Source organism: Leuciscus leuciscus (genome assembly GCF_965113295.1).
Source record: "Leuciscus leuciscus genome assembly, chromosome: 20".
In the NCBI taxonomy this organism is placed as follows: Eukaryota; Metazoa; Chordata; class Actinopteri; order Cypriniformes; family Leuciscidae; genus Leuciscus; species Leuciscus leuciscus.
The window spans coordinates 2,839,029-2,861,654 of NC_138744.1; the positions used below are offsets into that span (position 1 = coordinate 2,839,029).

Genomic DNA, 22,626 nt, shown 5'->3' on the forward strand with positions numbered 1-22,626 from the left:
TGCGTAACACGAGAATGAACCTCATTGGTTCTTGCTGAAGCTCAAACGTCCTGTGTAACACGAGAATGAACCTCATTGGTTCTTGCTGAAGTTCAAACGTGCTGCGTAACACGAGAATGAACCTCATTGGTTCTCGGTGAAGCTCAAACGTGATGCGTAACACGAGAATGAACCTCATTGGTTCTCGCTGAAGCTCAAACGTGATGCGTAACACGAGAATGAACCTCATTGGTTCTCGGTGAAGCTCAAATGTGATGCGTAACACGAGAATGAACCTCATTGGTTCTCGGTGAAGCTCAAACGTGATGCGTAACACGAGAATGAACCTCATTGGTTCTCGCTGAAGCTCAAATGTGCTGCGTAACACGATAATTAACCTCATTGGTTCTCGATGAAGTTCAAACGTGATGTGTAACACAAGAATGAACCTCATTGGTTCTCACAGAAGCTCAAACGTGCTGCGTAACACGAGAATGAACCTCATTGGTTCTTGCTGAAGCTCAAACGTGCTGCGTAACACGAGAATGAACCTCATTGGTTCTTGCTGAAGCTCAAACGTGATGCGTAACACGAGAATGAACCTCATTGGTTCTTGCATGTCAAGTGAACACGCTTGAGCTTCTGTTTACCACAAATGATGTGAGTTGATGAATGTGAATAAAAGCCTAAATTCAATCTGTTCTTCAAATAAAGCAATCAAGTCTCTTCAGAAATTTTGGACTAAACGGTTTAATTCATATGGATTAGTTTTACAATCTCTTTATGAACTTTTTAAAAGTATCAAAGTGGTAGTTGCGTAGCTGTCAATGGAGGGACAGAAAGCTCTCAGATTTCATCAAAAAAGATCTTCATTTGTGTTCCAAAGATGAACAAAATCGTACAGGTTTGGAACGACATGAGGGCGAGTAAATGATGACTGGATTTACATTTTGGGGAAAACAAAAAAGAAAAAAATCAGCCATCAAAACAAACTCACTTGCCAAAGCAAAGAAACATTTTGTACAAATGAGAAGTTTATTCTTTAAAGAAGTGAATAATATAAACTATTGTCTATAAATATAAAGGTTTTTTTTGATAGTATCACAGAAGTATGAGAAAGCAGAAAATAACAGATGTCATCGGTGTAGAAAACTGTAATGCTAGAGTGATTAAATACATGTCAGATTCATGCATGACGCATCTCAACAGAACAGGAGTTTAAGAGCAGGTCTCTATCAGCCAGTGCTTTCCGCAATCACCATGTGCATTTTCCTTTGGAAAAACAAAAACATTCATTTGCATGAGATATTTGCCATAAACAATCAAGAATCAACATTTTCTCATGATCAGTAAAGGGCATAAAAAAAAGCACACGATGACATGACAAACCATGAAGAATTATGAACAGGTTGCTGTGTATTACTATGTAGTGCTTGACCGATGTGGGCTTTTTAATGGCTGATGTTGATACCGATAACCAGAAATGAAATGCAGCATTACTGAAAAATCTGAAAACAAACTGCATTATCCATCGGCACGCCTGCCGGTAGATTTTGGAAATGACAAACAGGACGAGCGGACACGATTATCGCTGCTGACCATCTCAAAAGGGCCAAATATCGGCCGATTTATCGCTACACATTCGCACCAGAGAGTCAACATGCCAATTTTCACATCATATTCATGGATTAGTTACGATACCAATACAGACATTAAACTATTTGAGAAGTGCATTGCAAACACCATTCATCCTGTTCTAGTTGTATATTTAGAGGTACTTCTGTGCAAAAGAGCCATTGGAGAACACACAGCCTTCAGAAGCATCATTACAGACTGAAGAAACACACGTATACATTTCTTTGAGTTAAACAAAAGTGCAGGCCTGAGCCCAATGCTGCTCCAAAATGAAAAAAGGCACTTGACTTTACATCTTAAAAACATTTTAAAACAGCCTGAGATTGCTGCTCTCCGAGCCAGACCAGATTGGGAGACCAGCAAACCAGTTCATGCTGGGTTAAGCAGATTTTCCAGCACACATCAACCATGAGCACTCACTGTTTTTGTTCTCAGCCTCCATTAAACATTCCAGTACTATAATTCATCTATGCACTCAGACAAATCTCAGTCACAAAGCTTTAATTTAAAGCTCAATTCTTTCCATTATATGCAGCCATAAGTGCTGGGTGCACAATTCACACACATTATTATTATTTCTGCATTATTTGCATGTAAAAAGCAGTTTGAATATTTGCCCGTGGAAATACTGATGTCGATAAAAAAGACACAGTTTTACATACAGGCTTAAAAAACAGATCCCCACCCAGAACATTCCAAGAGAAAAGGCATAAATAATCTCCAAAACAATACGGTCTGTCCAAAGAAAAAAGTTCCTTTGATTAAAAAAGAACATCCACGTGAGATTTAAATACAAATATATACTTACAAAAAAATCACAATGTTTATGTACATCTGTTTAAACAGTTGTTTTTCCATCAGAAAAAAAGTGACGGATAAAAAAAAAGCAGTTCGTCACACTGTTGTTTCTCCGTGTTTGCTGTTTGCCAGTCTCGTGTAGAACTTTCTCCATGAATTCAGCGTCTTTCCGGACCATATCCAGAATCCAGATGTGATTCCCACAATCAGTGTCATCAGGTACTTGATCATAAACACCGTGAAATCCGGGTTCATTTGCGGGTTGTGCGCGGGACACGGCACCGCGTACGTCTTGCACGACTGCGCGCTCCAGGTTTGTTCCCACTGCGCGCGAAAGGCCTGTTCGTAGAAGTAGCACGCGATCACGATGGTGGCCGGAACCGTGTACAGGACGCTGAAGATGCCGATGCGCACCATCAGCTTCTCCAGCTTCTCCGTCTTGGTGCCGTCGTGCTTCATGATGGTCCTGATGCGGAACAGAGACACGAACCCCGCCAGGAGGAACGAGGTGCCGATGAACAGGTAGACGAACAGGGGCGCGAGGACGAAGCCGCGGAGCGCGTCCACACTGTTGATGCCCACGAAGCAGACTCCGCTCAGGACATCTCCATCCACTTGACCCACCGCCAGGATGGTGATGGTCTTGATGGCCGGGACTGCCCACGCCGCCAGGTGGAAGTACTGGGAGTTCGCTTCTATGGCCTCGTGGCCCCATTTCATCCCGGCCGCGAGGAACCAGGTGAGCGCCAGAATGACCCACCAGATGGAGCTGGACATGCTGAAGAAGTACAGCATCATGAACAGAATTGTGCAGCCTTCTTTTTTGGTGCCCTGCACCACCGTCCGGAACTCATTCTCGAATTGCTCGTTGCAAACCACTTTGTCTTCCAGCAGAAACCCGGCAATGTACGCGATGGACACCATCGTGTAACACCCGGAAAGGAATATAATGGGTCTCTCCGGGTAACTAAAGCGCTTCATGTCCACCAAATAAGTCAGGACGGTGAACAAAGTGGACGCGCAGCACAAAACCGACCAAATCCCGATCCAAATCCTCGCGAACTTCTGCTCGTCCTCACTGAAGTACATCATCCCGTGGAGTTTTTTGGGTTCGCACGGCGCGCCGCAGTTCTCCTCACCCAGAAAGCGGTAGTTGAGGTACGGCGGCACTTTTAGCGACGCCGGGCATTTAAAACGCCCCTTTCGGTTGTGGTCGGGTGTCGCTTGTGTCACATCTGGCGTCGGGTTGACGGGCGCGCTCGACGTGTTCTGACCCACGCACAGCTCTCCGCCGTGAACCGGGAACGATTCGCACGCGAGACTCTCTGGCCACTGGAAGCCGAATTTGTTCATGAGAGCCTCGCAGCCCTGCCGCGCGCGCTCACACAGCGAGCGGCACGGGGGTAGCGCTTGCTCCAGCACCGTGCACACCGGCGCGTACATGGAGCACAGGAAGAACTTGAGGTCCGGCGAGCATTGCACTTTGACGAGCGGGTAGAACTGGTGCACCTCCAGTCCCGCGTCCTCCTGGTTCGTGTGGCCGAGGAGATTGGGCATGATGGTCTCGTTGTACGCGATGTCCGTGCACAGAGGGATGGAGATGGGCTGGCAGAAGCCGTGCTCGGGAATCGACATGCCGCGGTCTCCGTACTGCGCGCTCACTCCCAATATTCCAAAGGCGAGCAGGAAGAGCGCGGACGCATCGCGCGCGGCCATACTTTCCTTCTGCGGTTTGTCTCCTTTTGCGCCAGCGCTCTTCCTCCTTTTGTTGATTTATCCTGTCAAACGGGCTTTTACTCCGGACAAACTTTTAGGAAAGTGCGGCGGTGCCCCAGACGCTGCTCCTCGGATTACGAAACGAGCGAAGAAAAGAAATCCACACAAATGCCTGACAAGAATAAAGAGTCGCGCTGTGTGGAGTCAGAGTTTCTGTGAGCTGTTCAAACCTGTTTCCAGGCGCCCCGCTGTCTGCTGTTCATAAGCGAAACGCGGGCGGGGTTTACGGACAGATGGCTCGTGTTAGGGAGCGTCGAGATTTCTTTCGCTTGTGGTTCGTTTTGCGTTCTTTTTACGTTCTTTTAACGTTTGTTCTTTGAGTGTATAGGGTTGTCGAATGGAACGCATTTTACCAGCTCACTTTAGACAGACGAACAGTAAGTCAAAGAGAATGCTGCTATATTTGTCTTGTCAAGTTTTGCTTCCATGACAAATACAAATTCAGAATGGAGTAGGCTGCTAACTGAATTAAACATTATACACTGTATACTGTAAACAAAACCATTCAGATACAGGATGTAATTATATATATATATGCTGCATTGTTGCCTTTGTCTTGGGGTTTAAAAAGACACTTAATATTCTGTAATATTATCGATTTAAAGGATGAGAACCAAGCTTGAAGTAAACTGAGCTAAATAATAACACCATTTGTCTCCAGTTTGCTTCATTACTAATGAACTTTCATTAGTAATGCATGTTGTCATTAAAACATTTTGTTTGTTGGTAATGTAAGTCAGTTTAATGTAATTTAAGTTGAAATTACTTACACACCCAAGTTGATTGTACTTAAAAATGTAATGCAGCAAGTACAAGTACAGTAATTACATCAACATTTGACAATTGTCTTATTGCTTGCTTTACAGCTGACGTTATATTTGAACTTTGCGACATCACAGTCTTGACTTGATTTGACATTGTCACATGACCTCATCATGACGTTTCATGTATTGAGTTATACTGTACGCAGCTCTGGTTGATTGTTGATGAAACATTGAAAATACATTAACAGAATTTCTAGGAAAACATTATTTTGCAATCTATTGAACAGACAGTAGGCTAAGTCTATCCCAAATACAGCTTTGTTTTCATTTCCATCAATGGAATGAATAATGCATAAATGTATATGACATAAAGCTGTGAAATGTTTTTACCGTATACGCACACAGCCAATAATTATAGGCTACTGACCATCTGCATACTTATAAAAGTCAGCGAACACAGTCTGCTTGCAGTCTACAAAACAGAGACGGCCCCTAAGGTGAAGCTCAGACTGCTGTCCTCCTATTGGTTACTGTGTGTGTCTGTGAGAGAAATGAGAGGAACATGATTTGCTATGACAGGGGAATGTAAAGACAGCCTTCACTAAGAGTCTGGATACTGGCTGGAATACAAAACAACTTTTGCATGAGTAAATATTCATTTTCCATTTTGTATGATAACATGCATGAAATGCTGAACCAGTTCTGTCGCTCATATTGGACATTAATTTGTGCACAAGTCAAAGAGCAAAACTCAAATATATTGCATTTTAAATGTGTCACTCTTAGAAGAAAAGGTTCTATATAGAACTTTAAAAGCTTCTGTCAGGCACTTCATATATAGAACTTTTTAGGGGTTCCTATCATGGGATCATTTTATGGATTTAGTTTTAATTGATTTATTTAGTTCATTTTAATTTGAATTCAATTTTATGAATTGAGAAGTTTGTAAACATACTCTATCACTTATGGAAAAATTTAAATAACCTGTTAAACATGAAAGTATTATGCAATACAGTAGAACCTTTTTAGCATAAAGTTCTCTTTAAAGTTGAGTCAAGATGACATGTAAACTCACTGACTGTGAGTCCTTGAGTTCCTCATTTGACTTAACCAGCTATTCAAAAAGCCTTTTTCTTTCTTATGCATGTTTTTTTATTTTTTATGGCATAGTTACACACACCAACCACTACAGTGAACACTAGTGCATCATCCTATGCCACCAAGTGGCAAGCCATTGCATGTGGATTTTTTTTTTTTTTTTTTTACTCCAAACCAAGTTGGCCGACAGCCAGTTAGAAATGCCAAATTGCTTTGGAATATCCATCCATTCCTTCTATCCTGAAATTACTCCAGCTGCACTAACTTTTTTTGTCTGTAGATAGAAGTATCTGTGTTATTAGAATGTAATTTGCAGTTATGTCAAAAAGTAATCTGATTATGTACTGTATGTTACTTGCTATTAGTTACTTTACTCGTTACATCAAAAAAGTAATCTGATTACATAATGCACGTTACTTGCAATGCATTACTTCACCCATTAAATCAAAAAAGTAATCTGATTACATGATACTTGTAATGCGTTACCTCTAACACTGCTTATTTCAGATTGAAAACACTTGCACCGTCATTTGCATAATTGCCATTATGTTAAGGGTGTCTTAAGAACTATGACCAACTAGCAGTTAGTTAGGGGTAATCAGTCATACTTCTTGGTAACAAATTAGACCAATCTACATTTTTATGTATAGCTTTAAGTTATGAAGTCTTACAGAAAAAAAATTGATGAATAACTAGTAAGACTAGTCTTAGCAGTTTAAGTAACCGGTCCCTGATCGCTAGTTTTTCCACTGTCTGAAAACATCAATAGATCAATGTAGATTTCAGTCTGAAGTTTCTCAGAGAGAAGCGTTACGGTAGAAATTTGCCTATTTTGAACATAATAAGAATTAAATCGGAAGCATGAGCATTTCCACAGAGCTGTACCTTCACCGGTTGTAGATCTCTGATGGAATCACGTCCTCATGTTCGGATATCAAAGACACGCAAAGTTCAACGTGTGTGAAGTGCTTCTCCGTCGGCTGGTCGAACGGGAACAAACTAAATAGCTTTTGCAATAAGTGAAGCTGTATTATATATTTTTTTGCATATATTTTATTGTTTTTGCATTTATTCACAGTTTTATTACTGTATTAATGTTTAATACAGTATCTCTTCAGTTAAAAACAAAAACGCACACCATCCACTCAAGTGGAGATCTGAAAATCTCTTTGTTCTTCAAATCTTGTTTTTCATGCCCTAAGAAGCAATAAAAACGGTTGCACTTTATTTTTTACAATACGTGTACTTACAGTGAAAATACTGGGTAATATAAGGTAACTACAGGGGTTACGGTTAGGTTTAGGGGTAGGGTTAGTACCTAGTTATTAGCCAGTTATTGTAATTACTGTAATAAGTACGTGGGAAACAGGACTGTAAAATAAAGTGCTACAATAAAAAACACATTGTATAATTCATGCATGAAAGGGTTAAACATTGCAAAAGCAAACGTCATCACTTTTTAATCTCAGTTTGTTAATATAGTTCAAAATAGTTCAGATTAGTCACATGCTAATGCCATCTTCTGTTTAAATCAATGCAACAGATCTCCAAATCATCACTTATGTGCAGGTTCAATTGTGAAAAGGGTGGTTGGTTTGAAGCATTAATAAACTTTATTTATTTCAGGTAAAACAACGATAAACAACATTTACAGAAGGACATTACATCTTCCATAATAACATTACATACAGTTTCTAACAAATAATGCAATTACTACTCTAATATATTCTACGTTTCGTTTGTTATAAAGTGACCAGTTACACTTCTAGGTTCCAGAACTGTTTGTCAAAATTCTGCATTATTTCAGTGCATCTTACAAAAAGAACAAAATATATATAGGCAAGTGAAGCAAAAACACAGATTCAGTGTTCAGCACAGCGGGATGCAATGTCGAACCTCGACGCCTCTTCCCCAACCAGTATATATACGGAATATGAATTAGTCAAGACCACTGTCACACTGGCGTCTCGACCCCTCGTCATATACTATATACAGCCTAGTATATAACAAAGATTACAAAAAGATTAAATATTCACAGATGAATTAAAGATTCAGTGAATAGCATGGTATTGACAGCACATTCCATAGCATGTCCAATAAAGCAAACCGGGAAACTAAAGCTGTTCCCTTTTCATGGTAGATTTACACATTTATATATATATATATATATATATATATGTATATATATATATCGATTTAATAACCAACTTTGAAGCAAGCGCCAATGATTATGCAAACATGATGTCTTCTTTTTTTGTTTGTGATTTGTGTGTTCGTCACAGTGCTAAATGTGCAATAATATTATTATTACTTCTATTTTCTCCATTCCAAGTCTCATACGTTTTTCTTGCCCAGCACAAAAAAAAAAAAAAAAAGGAGAATCTCTACACACCTAAAAAAACCAGCATGTGGTTTTGCATGCAAGGCTGTGTCTGCCACAAAGGCAGGAGGAGCTCTTACATGTTTAAAGCACGCACGTTGCATGAAAAATTATTATTCGGCTGCTAATTCTGGCTGGAATCCAGTGATGTCGCAACAGGTGTGGAGACATTAATGTTGGCCCCGTTACGCTGGCTTCTGACAGAATTACAGCTCTCTTCTGAAAAGTCACTCTGAAAATATGGATGAGACAATGTTCGAAGTATAAACCGGTTAGTTGAATAAGACCACGTTCACACTGCAGATTTAATAAGGGTGTCACTCCACTTCTGAGCGTTTCATATAAAGCATTGGATTCACTCTGTCGTATTTTAGAGCATAATTCCTTCAGTGACTTGGGAGCAAAAACACATTCAAATATGTTCAGTTCCAAACATTTCTTTAGTCAGCTGAAAACAAACATGTTAGACTCCATGTTTCCTGTTTACAGCCGAAATGTTGCTCTAATTATCAATATATCAACCATTTCAAATTCCGGAGTGACTGGATAACGACTGATAGTTAGGCTGTGGGGTGTGCACGTGGCCTTAACAAATTTACAGGTGCAAAATAAATAAGGTGTGACCTTATTAGCTGGAATGTTGCACAAATATGTTGAAAAGTGCATTCGCAGAAGGCGACGACCTTTTAAATTCCATAAACATCATTGCTCTTTAACTAGTCCTCCGACCGTTAGTCACACTATTATGACTAAAGCTGACTCAAGAAGTACAAATATTAATAATACAATAAAAAGGGATCATGTCTGGATTTGTACTGTATAATAACTGATAATGTGTCCCTGGACATGCACGTCTGCACACATTCCATTCGCTTTTGACCTATTAAACAATCTGTTTCTAAACAAGGTGATTTGTCCGATGGCATTACTGTACAAATCTGAACTCATTATACTTATTTATCCGAACCATGTATGTTAACAGTGCAGGGCCAAACATTGCTCTTGTTAAATTAGCTCTTGCACTTATCACATACGTCACATTGATGTTTTTACAATATACTGACAGAAAGAGAAAATACTGTACTCAAATGTAGATGATCTCATTATGTTGCTCACTTGATCATCTGCTTTGTAGAAACCAAACTGTACGGACATTAACAGGAAGAGCAGTATCAGTATTGTACGCTGGCGTTCTGAGAACTGCGATCAGATACGCAGGCTGAGAGAGTAGTGCACTTCGGGAAGGGCTCTTCAGACGTCTTGAAAAGCTACTTGAGAAATGCATTAGCTTCATCAATGATCTGAAACTTTAGGTGGCCGTTCACACACAGCGCATTCTTGCATTTAAAAACAGCTGGATATAGTGGAATAGAAATGGTTTTCTGGGTCAGTTTGACCCACAACACCTTTTTTTTCTTTTTTTTTTGTGGGTCAGAAATTCTGAGTTGTCAAATACTGATAAACCAGGACTTTTTTTCTTGAAATTGTGTGACTATTTCTCATTTAGGGTCATGCAAAGTTTCGACACTTTGAGGTGTTGTGGAATGAGCATATAAAATGTCTATTACGGTAGTGATGTTATCAATTTTAAACAGATTTTAAGGTTTAAGTCAGTAAATTACATTTACATGTATGCATTCGGCAGACGCTTTTATTCAAAGAAATGTACGTTGCCTTAAAGGTGTAACTTCATATCAGTTCATGCATGCTAATTTTGCAGGGAATCGAACCCATGATCTTGCCATTGCTAGCGCCATGCTCTACTGTTTGAGCTTTGGGAAAGCACGCACACACCCAAAAAAATTTATAAATAAAAAAATCTAAATTGGTCATTTAACTCTTTTCCTGCCATTGACGGAATTTTCCGGTTTCCTTGTAATTGTAAAAAATTTTAATTTTTAAAAATAATATTCATATTTTTTTGGAAAAAATAGCTGTTAAATACAGTTTATCATGGTTATTTTTTTTTTTTTGTAATGTGTGAGAAGTATTAATACTAAAGATTTACTGTTTGATATACTGTTTTAGATTTTATTTATTTATTTATTTAATTTAATTTAATTTAATTTAATAATTTTTTTCATAGACTGATTATTGGTGAATCCCAATAGGGCCGATTTGAACCGGAACATAATGATGGTACACAGAATTTTAACAATACAGGGGTTTAACTTGACATATCTAGATATAAATTGAAAGCTAAAGCATTCCTTTAGTTAAAACAGTAGAGCAGCGTCAAGATCATGAGTTCGAATCTCAGGGAATGCATGAACACATTAAAAGTATACTTTAAATGCAATGCAAATTGGATAAAAGCATCTACAAAGTGCATAAATGTAATGCAAAAAATGCAGCGCTCATGCAATGAGAAGTCCAACTAGCACAGGCATACGATTTACACCAAAAATTCTGTGTGAACATCCTTTAACAGTTCAAAGTAACGTTGCAAAAATGGTTGGGGTAATTTTAATGATCAGTTAGCAAGTGCAATTCATTATAAGATTGTCATGGGCCTTCGGAAGGAACAGCGAACACAGATTAATTTCCAAACGCGGACGACCGTCTTTCTTTCTCATGCACAGTAGCACCAGTGCAAGCGTATTGCCTGTATTTAACACTCATTTAAACGCACACGCAGACGTACACCGAGACTCAAGGACCGTATTTATCCGCCTGGATGATGATTAGTGATGGTGTTAATTGCTTTAGCGCACTCCCTGCAGTGAGTCAATGTGCACCATCAGGCTGCAACCGCAATATCCTTATTACTGTCGGAATTATTGTCATCGTTATTGGGTGCGCAGCGGGATCGTGCCATCGCCATCAGTGTGGAAGATTGCAGGGGAAATGCGAAATGCCAGCTTGGACTTTTTTTTCTCTAATGTGTGATTGTGCGCGGAAGGGCATTTGGTTTGTTCTCTTAGATAGACATGTATATTTAACTGTACAAACATACATACATTCGTACATAGGTAGCTACATACACAGACAGTTCGTATTAATTGCCTTTTGAAGTCTGATGTTAACGAACGTCGTTCGCATGCCGTCGATGTGGGAATGTTACGCAACATTCCTGATGGTAAAACTGGACTCGACTGGATTCAAGCTGCCTCGTTTGCTCTCAGTCCCACATGGACGGTCAAATCAGCCGGAAATTAAATAATTTAAATAAACATTCCCATCTCATTTTCTTCTTAGTCCTTTTCCCATCTTGACAGCTGACAGCGTCAACCTGCAACAAAAAAAAAAAAAGAGAGAAAACTTTCAGCGACAGTCCTGATGTGCACTTTTAGTAGGCGGCGAGTCAGAAATCTTTTACATACACCAAACTTTACGGTTTTATCTATATTCTGAAGGTTTCTTCATACATGAAATGTGTTTATATTCTGGCTGTTGACAGTATATTCTGATTTATTCTGAGAGAGATTCAAATTCACCTCTAAAAACCTTCAACAAAATGAAACATGAATTTTGATCCTGGCTTTATCCAATGTTCAGATTTTTGTTCTATGCAAATGAGTGCATATTTAATTAGATAATGCCTCATTTGCACCTTTAAACATTTCAGAAAACTTATATTAGCAATTCTTATTGTAATCAATCATCTGAGAAAAGTATGGTGATATCTATCAGTTAATGTTTTTCCTCTATTAACCTCTGGTGTCTCACCATAGCTAGAGTGAAACTACATTTTTAAAGCAGCTTCACAATGCTGGTTAGGAGGATGATGGGATGCAGACGTAAGTGAGTGTGTGTGTGTGTGTGTGTGTGAGGAAGGGCAGATCCGGCTCGCTTGTTTCTCTGCTAATCTTCCTTTTTTTCCCCATTGACCATCCTGCTAATAAATAATGCATGCATCTCTGTGAGTCCTCTCTCTCTCTCTCTCTCTCAGTCTGTTATTCCCTCTCCCTTTTCTACTCTCTTATTTAGAATTTTCTTCCTTTCTGTGAGGCCCTTCCCCCACTTGATTTCAATCCATGTCTTTGGAAAACCATTCCTGGAGGATTTGCAAGTGTGTGTGCGCCAGAAATCAGAGATCATGGAAGGACGCTGCCTTTATCAAGAGCCCAAAGCACATGTGTGTGTGTGTGTGTGTGTGTGTGTGTGTGTGTGTGTGTGTGTGTGTGTGTGTGTGTGTGTGTGTGTGTGAGGAGAAACCGACTGAACTTGTCCAGCTCTGAACACACTGCTGTCCTCAAACCCACCCAACTACATCCGCTGAGGGTTGGGCGATTAATAGATATTTATTAACAATATCGCTAATAACCTTTTGAGACATTTTTGATATTTTTGTAATTATTTGCAAGTGAAAATGATTTCAAAATATTTTTAGTGTGCATGTTGCAAAATTCTCTACTCAAAAATTATTATTAAAGAAATATCATAAAACCAAGATATTTTTTCATCCATGTTTTAATTTATACAGTATAAAAGTAAAGATGTTTAAAAATGTTGCAAATGAATGATTGTCATTATATCACCCCTGTGTTATGTCATTTGATTACATTTTAAAAGATTGATTCAACTGTTAAAGTTTTATGAATTCATTGCATTACCCTTTTTGTTGCTTAATTATTGTATATGAAACAAATAAAAGGGATTTCAAGTTATATTTACATTCATTCTTGAAGTCTAACAAATGTGTGCAATGCATTTCCGATATGAAAAAAAAAGATGAAGTAGTCTTTGACAATCTCTAAATATATATCCAAATGCAAAACCTAATTATGTCTGAAAATACTCCTATAGGCAGTTATGCACAGCCCTATGGTTATGCATCTACAGTAGTGGGTACACTATAGTATAACATATGAATCAATCTGCCTTCTGTGCATTGTATTTTAAATACTTGACTTAAACACTGCATTAATTGACAATAATATGATGTATAATATTTAGAGGTGGGCATAGATTAATTTTTTTAATCTAGATTAATCTAGATTAATTTTGAAATTAATCTAGATTAATCTAGATTAAAATGGCTCATTTGAATTCTGCCGAAGGCATTCAGAATATGTGTGCTACCCAAATAATGACTATAAAAGTAAGTCTTTGAGAACGGGTTTCTCAAGCCAGGTGGCGCATTAGACCAGGGGCTCATCTCCTGTTTCCAAAATGCATCACAAACTGCTTGAGAAAGCTGTTCTACTCATAGACTGTAAAAGGTTACTACTGTACTGTTACCGTCCGTAGGCAACATTAGGTAGGCCTATGTTATTATCAACTACTATAGGCTATCAATTAGGGATGGGCGATATGGCCTAAAATCTATATTGTGATATACATTGCAGCCTCTTGCGATAACGATATACAGTATATTATAATAAAACCATTTCAGAACAGATTACACAGACCCATGCTAAACAACTGCTAAATGTATTTTTTTTTAAAGGGTGTATGTAGTTTTGAGAACATTTATTGTGCAAAACTGTAAGTATACAACATCATTTTGCAGATAAATAAAATGTAAGTACACTAGCTGCAGAGACTTAAGTAGGTCTAATGTTTATTATGGCTTGGAGCTTATGAAACCCCAAATTTAAAATTAGAATATTGTCTAACTGATGTCTTTTCAGTTAAAAAGAAACACAACAACGATTCTTAAAATCGAGATTATGTGCTACACCACTAAGATATATTGGAATGGGAATAATACGCGCGCGCTGGTATTCAGTGATATCATGTTTCGTTTTTAATTTGAGGTGGTAGAAGTAGAACGGATTAGTCGTGTGTTAACTTACCGAACTGTTACCCCACACACTCTGTATATAGTTTGCTGCTGCTCGTCTGACGGCTTAAACCCGAACCAAGTCCAAATAATGGATGTTGCACCGATCTTTTTCACCAGCTTTCACTTTCAGCCGTGTTTACTTAAGATGACGACGAATATGCGTTGCAGCCGGGTTTACCTCGCGGCCGCGGGTAGATTGCGTCATCATAGCTTGTGTAGTATATAGAGCCATCCATAGGGAGCCATCTCCCAACCCAACTTGGAGAATAGATTAACGGCGATATTTTTTTTATCGCGCGATAAGAGTCTCGCGTTAACGCAGCACGTTAACGCCGATAACGGCCGACCACTAATAATATTATATTTATGAATAAATAATAATGCATAATTTATAGGCAAATATTGTCTAGTGCCATAAAAATTCACTCAGAATACAAAATAATAAAGCATAAATATTACTGAAAGAAAATATAGTACATTCATTTCATTTAAAAAAAAAAAGTTACGGTTACTGTCTTGGGTCTGTTTTGACCGCAGAGAGTTAAAGCACAGATTGGATGAGGTTCATTGCTAATATGACTGTAATTATGACATCAAACTGGTGCTCCGCCTTCATTTAGAAACCTTTGCGGGTTAAAGAAGGATGTAATAACTAGAGATAAAACATTTCGCACCTCTGAGTATCATATATAAAGATGGCAACATTCTTTTAATCACATCATTCTTTTACTTGTATACGTTCATGTAAAATGTCAAAGTACATGCTCAGTTCCATCTCGTCTGACAGGACTTGAAAGGGTGTTAGACAGTCAGAAATGGTCATCTATTGAATATTCCCTTTAACTCTCAAACTAATTCATTAAATGTTGAACGAGTGAATCACCCGTCCTGATCAAAAGACCTGCTTCTGTTGTCTATCTGCACTCGGCTCAAAGATGTCATGCTCATTTTTTAGTGTCCAGACTTATTCATTTATCAAAAAATACATTCAAAATGCAATTCATACAGACAAAGAGTTGAATAAACCTCTTCTATGGTCAACTAATTTAAAATTATTTTAAATATTTTAAATAGTAATTTCAATTTTCAGAGTATTAAGTAACAAATGTCAGAGTGGAACAACTACCCTAAGAAAAATAAATATATAATAATAATAATAATAATAAAGCAAACAAAAGATTTAAGAATATTTTTTTAAGATTTAAGAATATTTCAAATCATCTATTATTATTATTTCTTAAAAAATAGTGAAACAGTTTTGCTTCAAAATATAAATTATATTATTAATGTTATTTTAGTATTAATGATATACTATTTTTAATAAACTTTTATCTTTATATTTTCAGTTTTCATTTAAATTTTAGTTTAAATGAGTAATTTTGTTATGTGCTTTTGTCATTTATATTAATGTAATACTTTTAGCTTAATTTTTTATTTATTTTAATATTTATGTTTAGTTTTATTTCAGCTGTATTTGAATGAAAGAAAACAGTTTTTATAAGCATTAGTTTTAGTAAACAACACTGACATGCAGGAAATCACTTTTTTGACCAGGAAGTCTTCAGGAAACCTGCTTGAAAACAATCATTGTGCCATGTGGTGGCGCTAGTGAGGCAGAAATAACACACTTTAACTTTAATATGTTAATGCTGATCATGTTGCTTTTTAGATTGCAATTCTTTAGACTATCAGTCACAAAAAACCCATCAAATGACATCCATGCAAGAAGAGAAAGTTAAAATCTCAGCAGTGTGTGTGTCAGGTTCCTCTGAGCAGGAGAATGTCAGATGTGTTTAAGAGCGTCTCCGACTGATTTAGCAAGCACAATGCAAAGAAGGGCTCCCACAGTCCTCTGAGAGCCGGCCAAGCAGACGGGCCCCTTCTGGGCTTCAGGCTGGTGGATGGTGACCTCTGACCTCAGCGCCCGACAGAGGCCTCGTCACATCCAAGAGCGTGTAATAAAGTGCGTCAGACGGCCATTAAACGCCACACAGCCGAGCTGACATTTTAATACGCCTCTTTATGCGTCTGCGAGTGTTTGTACGTCTTAGAAAAGATTTCCAATCGCTTTAATGAACACACTTATTTTCCATTTTCTTAAAAGCGCAAATTTAATTAAAAATGTGTTCCCTGAAGGATTTAAAGTGCACTGAAAAGTTTCCAGTCATTAAAAGAGCAGGAGTGGCGTGTTACGGCCAGGACTATTCTGTTGCCATCGCGACTGAAGCACGACAGCGCTTTCCCAATTTCATTGAAATGACCTTGATAACTTCAACTCCAAACAGAACGTGTGCTATGAAAGGCAATAAACTATGTTTTCTATGACCATGAAGTGCACTAGTGACAGCTTTATAGTGAGGTCAGTGGATTAACCCTTTCAACTAAACAGTTTGTTAAAACTCAGCTTCTGCTACTCTAGAGACAAACAGAGCTGCAATAATAATAATAACAGCTTCAACAAACACTCCCAGTCTGTCATTGGTCAGTCAAACAGATAGCCCCGCCCCCAAACTCATGTGACTGGTTGAAACAGAAGTTGACATGACTTACTGACATATAACAGATGAAGCTGACAAGCTGAAATAATGTAAAATGAAGTTGTATTAATTTAATTTTGTTATGTGCTAATTTTATTAGTTTATATACCGTAATAAATATGATTATTATTAGTTTAGTTATGATTATAATAATTATATATATATATATATATATATATATATATATAAAATTATTATTATTACAACTAAACTAATAATAATCATATTTATTGTTTATAAGTTGTATTAGTTTAATTAACATACATTTTTTTATTTTGTTATGTGCTATTTTATTAGTTTATACAGTAATAAATATGATTATTATTATAAATATGATTATTATTAGTTCAGTTATGATTATAATTATTAGTTTATATATATGCACATACAACAAAAGCAAATAAATAAATAAAAAAGGGAAAAAAATTATAAAAGATCATTTCAAATATGAACAAATAGTATAAATAATACTCCAATAAGACTGTTTTAAAGAAGAATTTGGGTGTCCTGGTGAGATGAATGTTTAGTTTGTTTTAAACCACACAAAGGGAAGGAACGGGAACAAGGAGCGCTGGCTGTCAAACCGGAAGCTGCTGGAGTTGAACGGACAAACAGGTCTGACATGGGCTCTGCAAACCACAGCATTTGAAACCAGTTTGCACTTAACATGGGTTATTTGGGGAAAAAAATTATTTGTAAAAATGCTTGCATCCCTATATCAATAGACCGCAGCTCTCGGCTCTGCATATTCAAACTTTGCATTTGCATTTGCATTGACGGCAAACCTGACATGATGCATTTTCACATGACATTTATAAATGTTTCAGTCTGTCCCTCACACAAAGCATCGCATGACCTCAGATTATAGCGCATGAGCCGTATGGACAACCGTTGTGATCTTTTTGGAGCTTGACAGTATAAAGCACTGTTCATTTTCACTCTAAAAATCTTTTGTGTTCCACTAAAAAAACACATGAAGGTGAGTAAATGACAGGATTTTCATGTCCTTTCGAGAGGTTTTGTGGCGGGGCGTGTGTTTGTGATGGTTTTGTCTTGCGTAAGTGAAGCTTCAGAGCTCCACTCAAGACTGCACATTCCAGAGAGCGATTGGCCGCTGACCCGCACACAGATGCACTATGGGAAAGTTGTTTTAGCCCTGTGCTCACGATCTCTGAAAGAAGATCTCACCAAACGTGAGAACAGGTCCATATTTCACTCCAACAAATATCACATTTTGCATAAAAAAAAAAAAAAAATCCTATTTCATCACATTATTTTCATGGCAATTAAACAAATTTCCATAAATCATATAATTTAGCTATGATTTCTAGGCAGGGCTTCAATGGATACTCCACTTTTTTTTTGGAAATAGGCTCATTTTACAGCTCCCCCAGAGTTAAACTGTTGAGTATTACCGTTTTCGAATCCATTCAGCCGATCTCCGGGTCTGGCGGTACCACTTTTAGCATAGCTTAGCATAGATCATTGAATCGGACAGGACCGTTAGCATCTCTCTCAAAAAAATGACCAAAGAGTTTCGATATTTTTCCTATTTAAAACTTTGCTCTTCTGTAGTTACATCGTGTACTAAGACCGACGGAAAATGTAAAGTTGCGATTTTCTAGGCTGATATGGCTAGGAACTATACTCTCATTCCTGTGTAATAATCAAGAAACTTTGCTGCCGTACCATGAGTCCAGCAGGCGTAATGATATGACGTAGTGGACAAATTCACACAAAATTATGTACAAAAAAAAATAGCGAGTATCCTTGTAAACATAGTCGGTTATGTCTTAAGTGAATGTTAACAGTTGAGAAAGTCTGTATCAGTATCAGTATATTAGATCAGTGCATTCACTCTTAAAGTGACAGCAGCCTAATATTCCATGTTAATCAAACAACAAAAGACAAAGAAAAAATCTCTCACTGCTCTAGACTGAATAACTTTTGTACTTTAATAAGGATTAATTAATAAGGAAGTTAATTTATACAGTGAAGACTATGCAGTGTTATTTTACATTTGCTTACTTTATTACATTTCTGTACCTGAAAACTACCTGAAAAACACAGTTAATTTCATTTGTATCTATGTTATATTGTATTTATTTGTGCTTTTGCTTGGAATTTGATTATTTGTTCTTTTTTTTACTGACTGCTTACTTGTCTTTAATAATGTTTTAGCTGTGGTATCGAAATTGGAAAAGAAAATTGTGCATTTTCACTGATATCTAAAGTTTTGGTGTCATTATTGCCTGTTTTTGCAAAGACTATATTACTGTCTGAAACACAAGCTCGTCTTCAGTATAACAGTAACCACAAAACACCAACATCACAGAAACTCCCGTATAAAAGAACATCGATCACCAAGTCTTTCCCTTTACTCAAAAACACATAAAACAAAACTTCACGTCAACATTTACTCTCACAATCCAGTCCCACTGAGACCTGGACAACAATGAACTCAAAATTGATTCATGTTGCTTACTTCGATATTGGCATCAAAATCAAAATCATTGTGAATATCGTCACGTTTAGGACTGAATAAAGACAGCGTTTGTTCCTACAGAAGCTTAAGGACACACTAAAACAACTTACTGAGACTGTAAAAGTGGCCGAAACACTAATGCTGCCTATAGATTATCCTTCCCTGTTCAAAGACTGGGAAATTCCCACTTTATGACGTACAAGACGGAGTGTCTGGTGGATATAAAGATGGCCATCCATCAGTGACAGTAAAATCTCATTGATTACTGAGTGGTGTAAATCACAGGAGACGTTTACTTGACTTTCAGGCTCTCCATTAGAGCTTCTGCTCTATAAATCAGGCTGTTTCTGCTCACGGCCTCAGGCGCTCAACCCTCTCAACACACCTGAACTCTCTCACGGCCGTACACGTGAATCACATCACGAAATACAACAGCTACTGCTGGAAAACCTCCAGGACATTTTTTACACCAGTGAGGTTGAGCAACAGCTAATGCCCAATGCCCAAACAGCTGTCAACCACAATGCCCACGGTGATTTTAGTCCGTTTCTATGTGGTTACTAGGGAGCTTTTTCCAGGTTGATGCTATGTGGTTGCTTGGATGTTGCTATACAATGGCTAGGGTGTTTTGAATGGTTTCCAGGATGTTGCTATGTGGTTTCTTGAGTGTTGCTAAGCAATGGCTAGGGTGTTTTGGGTGGTTTCCAGGATGCTGCTATACGATTGCTAGGGTGTTTGGGTGGTTTCCAGGATGTTGCTATGTGGTTGCTATGCGATTGCTAGGTTTTGGGCGGTTCTCAGGATGTTTCTATGTGGTTGCTAGGGAGCTTGAGAGGTTTCCAGGATGTTGCTATGTGGTTGCTAGGGAGCATGGGTGGCTTCCAGGATGTTGCTTCGTGGTTGCTATGCGATTGCAAGGTTTTGGGCGGTTCTCAGGATGTTGCTATACGTTTGCTAGGGTGTTTGGGCGGTTTCCAGGATGTTGCTATGTGGTTGCTAGGGAGCTTGAGAGGTTTCCAGGATGTTGCTATGTGGTTGCTTGGGTGTTGCTATGCGTTTACTAGGGATTGGGATGGTTCTCAGGATGTTGCTATACGTTTGCTAGGGTGTTTGGGTGGTTTCCAGGATGTTGCTATGTGGTTGCTAGGGAGCTTGAGAGGTTTCCAGGATGCTGCTATGTGGTTGCTTGGGTGTTGCTATGCGATTGCTAGGGTTTTGGGTGGTTCACAGGATGTTGCTATGTGGTTGCTAGGGAGCTTGAGAGGTTTCCAGGATGTTGCTATGTGGTTGCTAGGGAGCTTGAGAGGTTTCCAGGATGCTGCTATGTGGTTGCTTGGGTGTTGCTATGCGATTACTAGGGTTTGGGATGGTTCTCAGGATGTTGCTATACGTTTGCTAGGGAGCTTGAGAGGTTTCCAGGATGCTGCTATGTGGTTGCTTGGGTGTTGCTATGCGATTGCTAGGGTTTTGGGTGGTTCACAGGATGTTGCTATGTGGTTGCTAGGGAGCTTGAGAGGTTTCCAGGATGTTGCTATGTGGTTGCTAGGGAGCTTGAGAGGTTTCCAGGATGCTGCTATGTGGTTGCTTGGGTGTTGCTATGCGATTACTAGGGTTTGGGATGGTTCTCAGGATGTTGCTATACGTTTGCTAGGGAGCTTGGGTGGTTTCCAGGAAATTGCAATGCTGTTGTTAGGGAGATTGCATGATTTCAATGCTTTCAATGCATGATTTCGAAGGGATTTTATCCTCATGTTTTATTGTCCACCTGGTGAAAATGGTCTGTCTGATCGCTTAGTAAATCAACAGCACATCTAAACCTACTGTTTAACTAGTTCACTAGAAGCAAACAGGGCTCTATTTGCTACTTTAAGTGATAGTTTAAACATCAACTCAACTCAACTCGGTCAGCGAGGACATGCGTATAAATAGAAACGTGGATCAATGAACTGCTCATCTGTTCTCATTTGAGGTCAGAAGTCTCTGATTAGAGAGTCACAGAGAAGCATTCAGTGTGTACAGTGTGTGTCTGTGAAACAGCTGAGCTTGGGTTACTGCTTGCAAGAATTTGTACAATCTACAGTACATACTGTACAGTTGCAACACGAACTGAGAATCTGTCTGAAATAAATAATTCCCCCAAGACAAATCCATGTGACAAAGCCTGTCACACTCCAAACAAGATTAAATGCACCATAATAGTATCATAACATTACACTAATGCTTTATAAGGTGTTCAACAGTTCCCACCCCCTTTTTCAGCAGCGTTGGTTTTTCCATTAATTTCTTCAAAAGGGATTTTTAAAAAGTCTTCGATTAAGAGCTATAAGCCATGAACCAAGCCAATCAGCTAAGAGGTGAATCACAGCACTACAGACTTTGATGGAGAAATATAAAACTACTCATTTACAAATGTTGATTATATGTAAAAAATAATAAAAAAAAACATTTATAAAAACATATATAAAATATATATTTTACGTTTATTGCAAAATATGCATGCGGCAAGCAGGGCGGGGCCGAGAGCCGTGAGAACGGTGCGAGGCCGGTGGCTCGATTGATCATTACGGTCTCGAGTGTCTCACGGAGGAACTCAGGAACTCAATCCTGAGGAGTTTGAGAGAGGACCAGGCCTGGACTATTTACACTGTGTTTTGTTTATTTGGCCCTTTACTTTAGTTTTGTGGTTTATTTATAATTAAAAATATGTTTGAATGTTCGCCTGTTCCCGCCTCCTCCTTTCCTTATCAACTAACCTTGCAACAATGTGTGTGTATATATATATATATATAGTACAGGCCAAAAGTTTGGACACATTACTATTTTTAATGTTTTTGAAAGAAGTTTCTTCTGCTCATCAAGCCTGCATTTATTTGATCAAAAATACAGAAAAAAAATAAATAATATTGTGATATATTATTACAATTTAAAATAATTTGTTTTCAATTTATTATACTTTAAATTATAATTTATTTCTGTGATGCAAAGCTGAATTTTCAGGATCATTACTCCAGTCTATCACATGATCCTTTAGAAATCATTCTAATATGATGATTCATTATCAAAGTTGGAAACAGTTCTGCTGCTTAATATTTTTTCATAACCTGTGATATTTTTTTAGGATACTTTGATGAATAATATAAAAATAATAATAATAATAATAATTTTAAAAAAGAAGCAAATGTTTTAAAAATAGAAATCTTTTGTAACAACAATATCCACTACTGGTCAGTAATTTGGGGTCAGTAATTATTTTTTTTATTTTTTTTAAATAAATCAATACTTTTATTCAGCAAGGATGTGTTAAATTGATAAAAAGTGATAGTAAAGAAGATTTATATTATTAGAAAATATTTTTTTACTTTGAATAAATGCAGTTCTTTTTAACCGTTTATTCATCAAATATATTAGGCAGCAGAACTGTGTCCAACACTCATAATAAATCA

At 37.9% G+C, this 22,626-nt stretch overlaps 2 protein-coding genes and 1 long non-coding RNA gene across 5 annotated transcripts in view; 1 reads left to right on the plus strand and 2 right to left on the minus strand.

Annotated features, from left to right (window-relative positions):
* The window catches only part of LOC309484536, a 312,401-nt gene that overhangs the window by 140,538 nt on the left and 149,237 nt on the right, over nt 1-22,626 (plus strand). The gene's annotated exons all lie outside the window — the stretch shown is intronic.
* fzd1 (frizzled class receptor 1) lies at nt 992-4,675 on the minus strand. The gene has a single exon (XM_082150743.1). The coding sequence runs from the start codon at nt 4,126-4,128 to the stop codon at nt 2,509-2,511; it is 1,620 nt and encodes a 539-aa protein (XP_082006869.1). The 5' UTR covers nt 4,129-4,675; the 3' UTR covers nt 992-2,508.
* The window catches only part of cdk14 (cyclin dependent kinase 14), a 180,217-nt gene continuing 165,231 nt past the window's right edge, over nt 7,641-22,626 (minus strand). For all 3 annotated transcript variants that reach the window (XM_082150759.1, XM_082150761.1, XM_082150760.1), the window contains one exon: nt 7,641-11,662. The gene's annotated coding sequence lies outside the window, so the exon portion shown is untranslated. The remainder of the gene's footprint in view (nt 11,663-22,626) is intronic.

Excerpts from the sequence above, each read along its gene's own strand:
- fzd1 (XM_082150743.1), bottom strand. The coding sequence starts at position 4,128 with ATGGCCGCGCGCGATGCGTCCGCGCTCTTCCTGCTCGCCTTTGGAATA.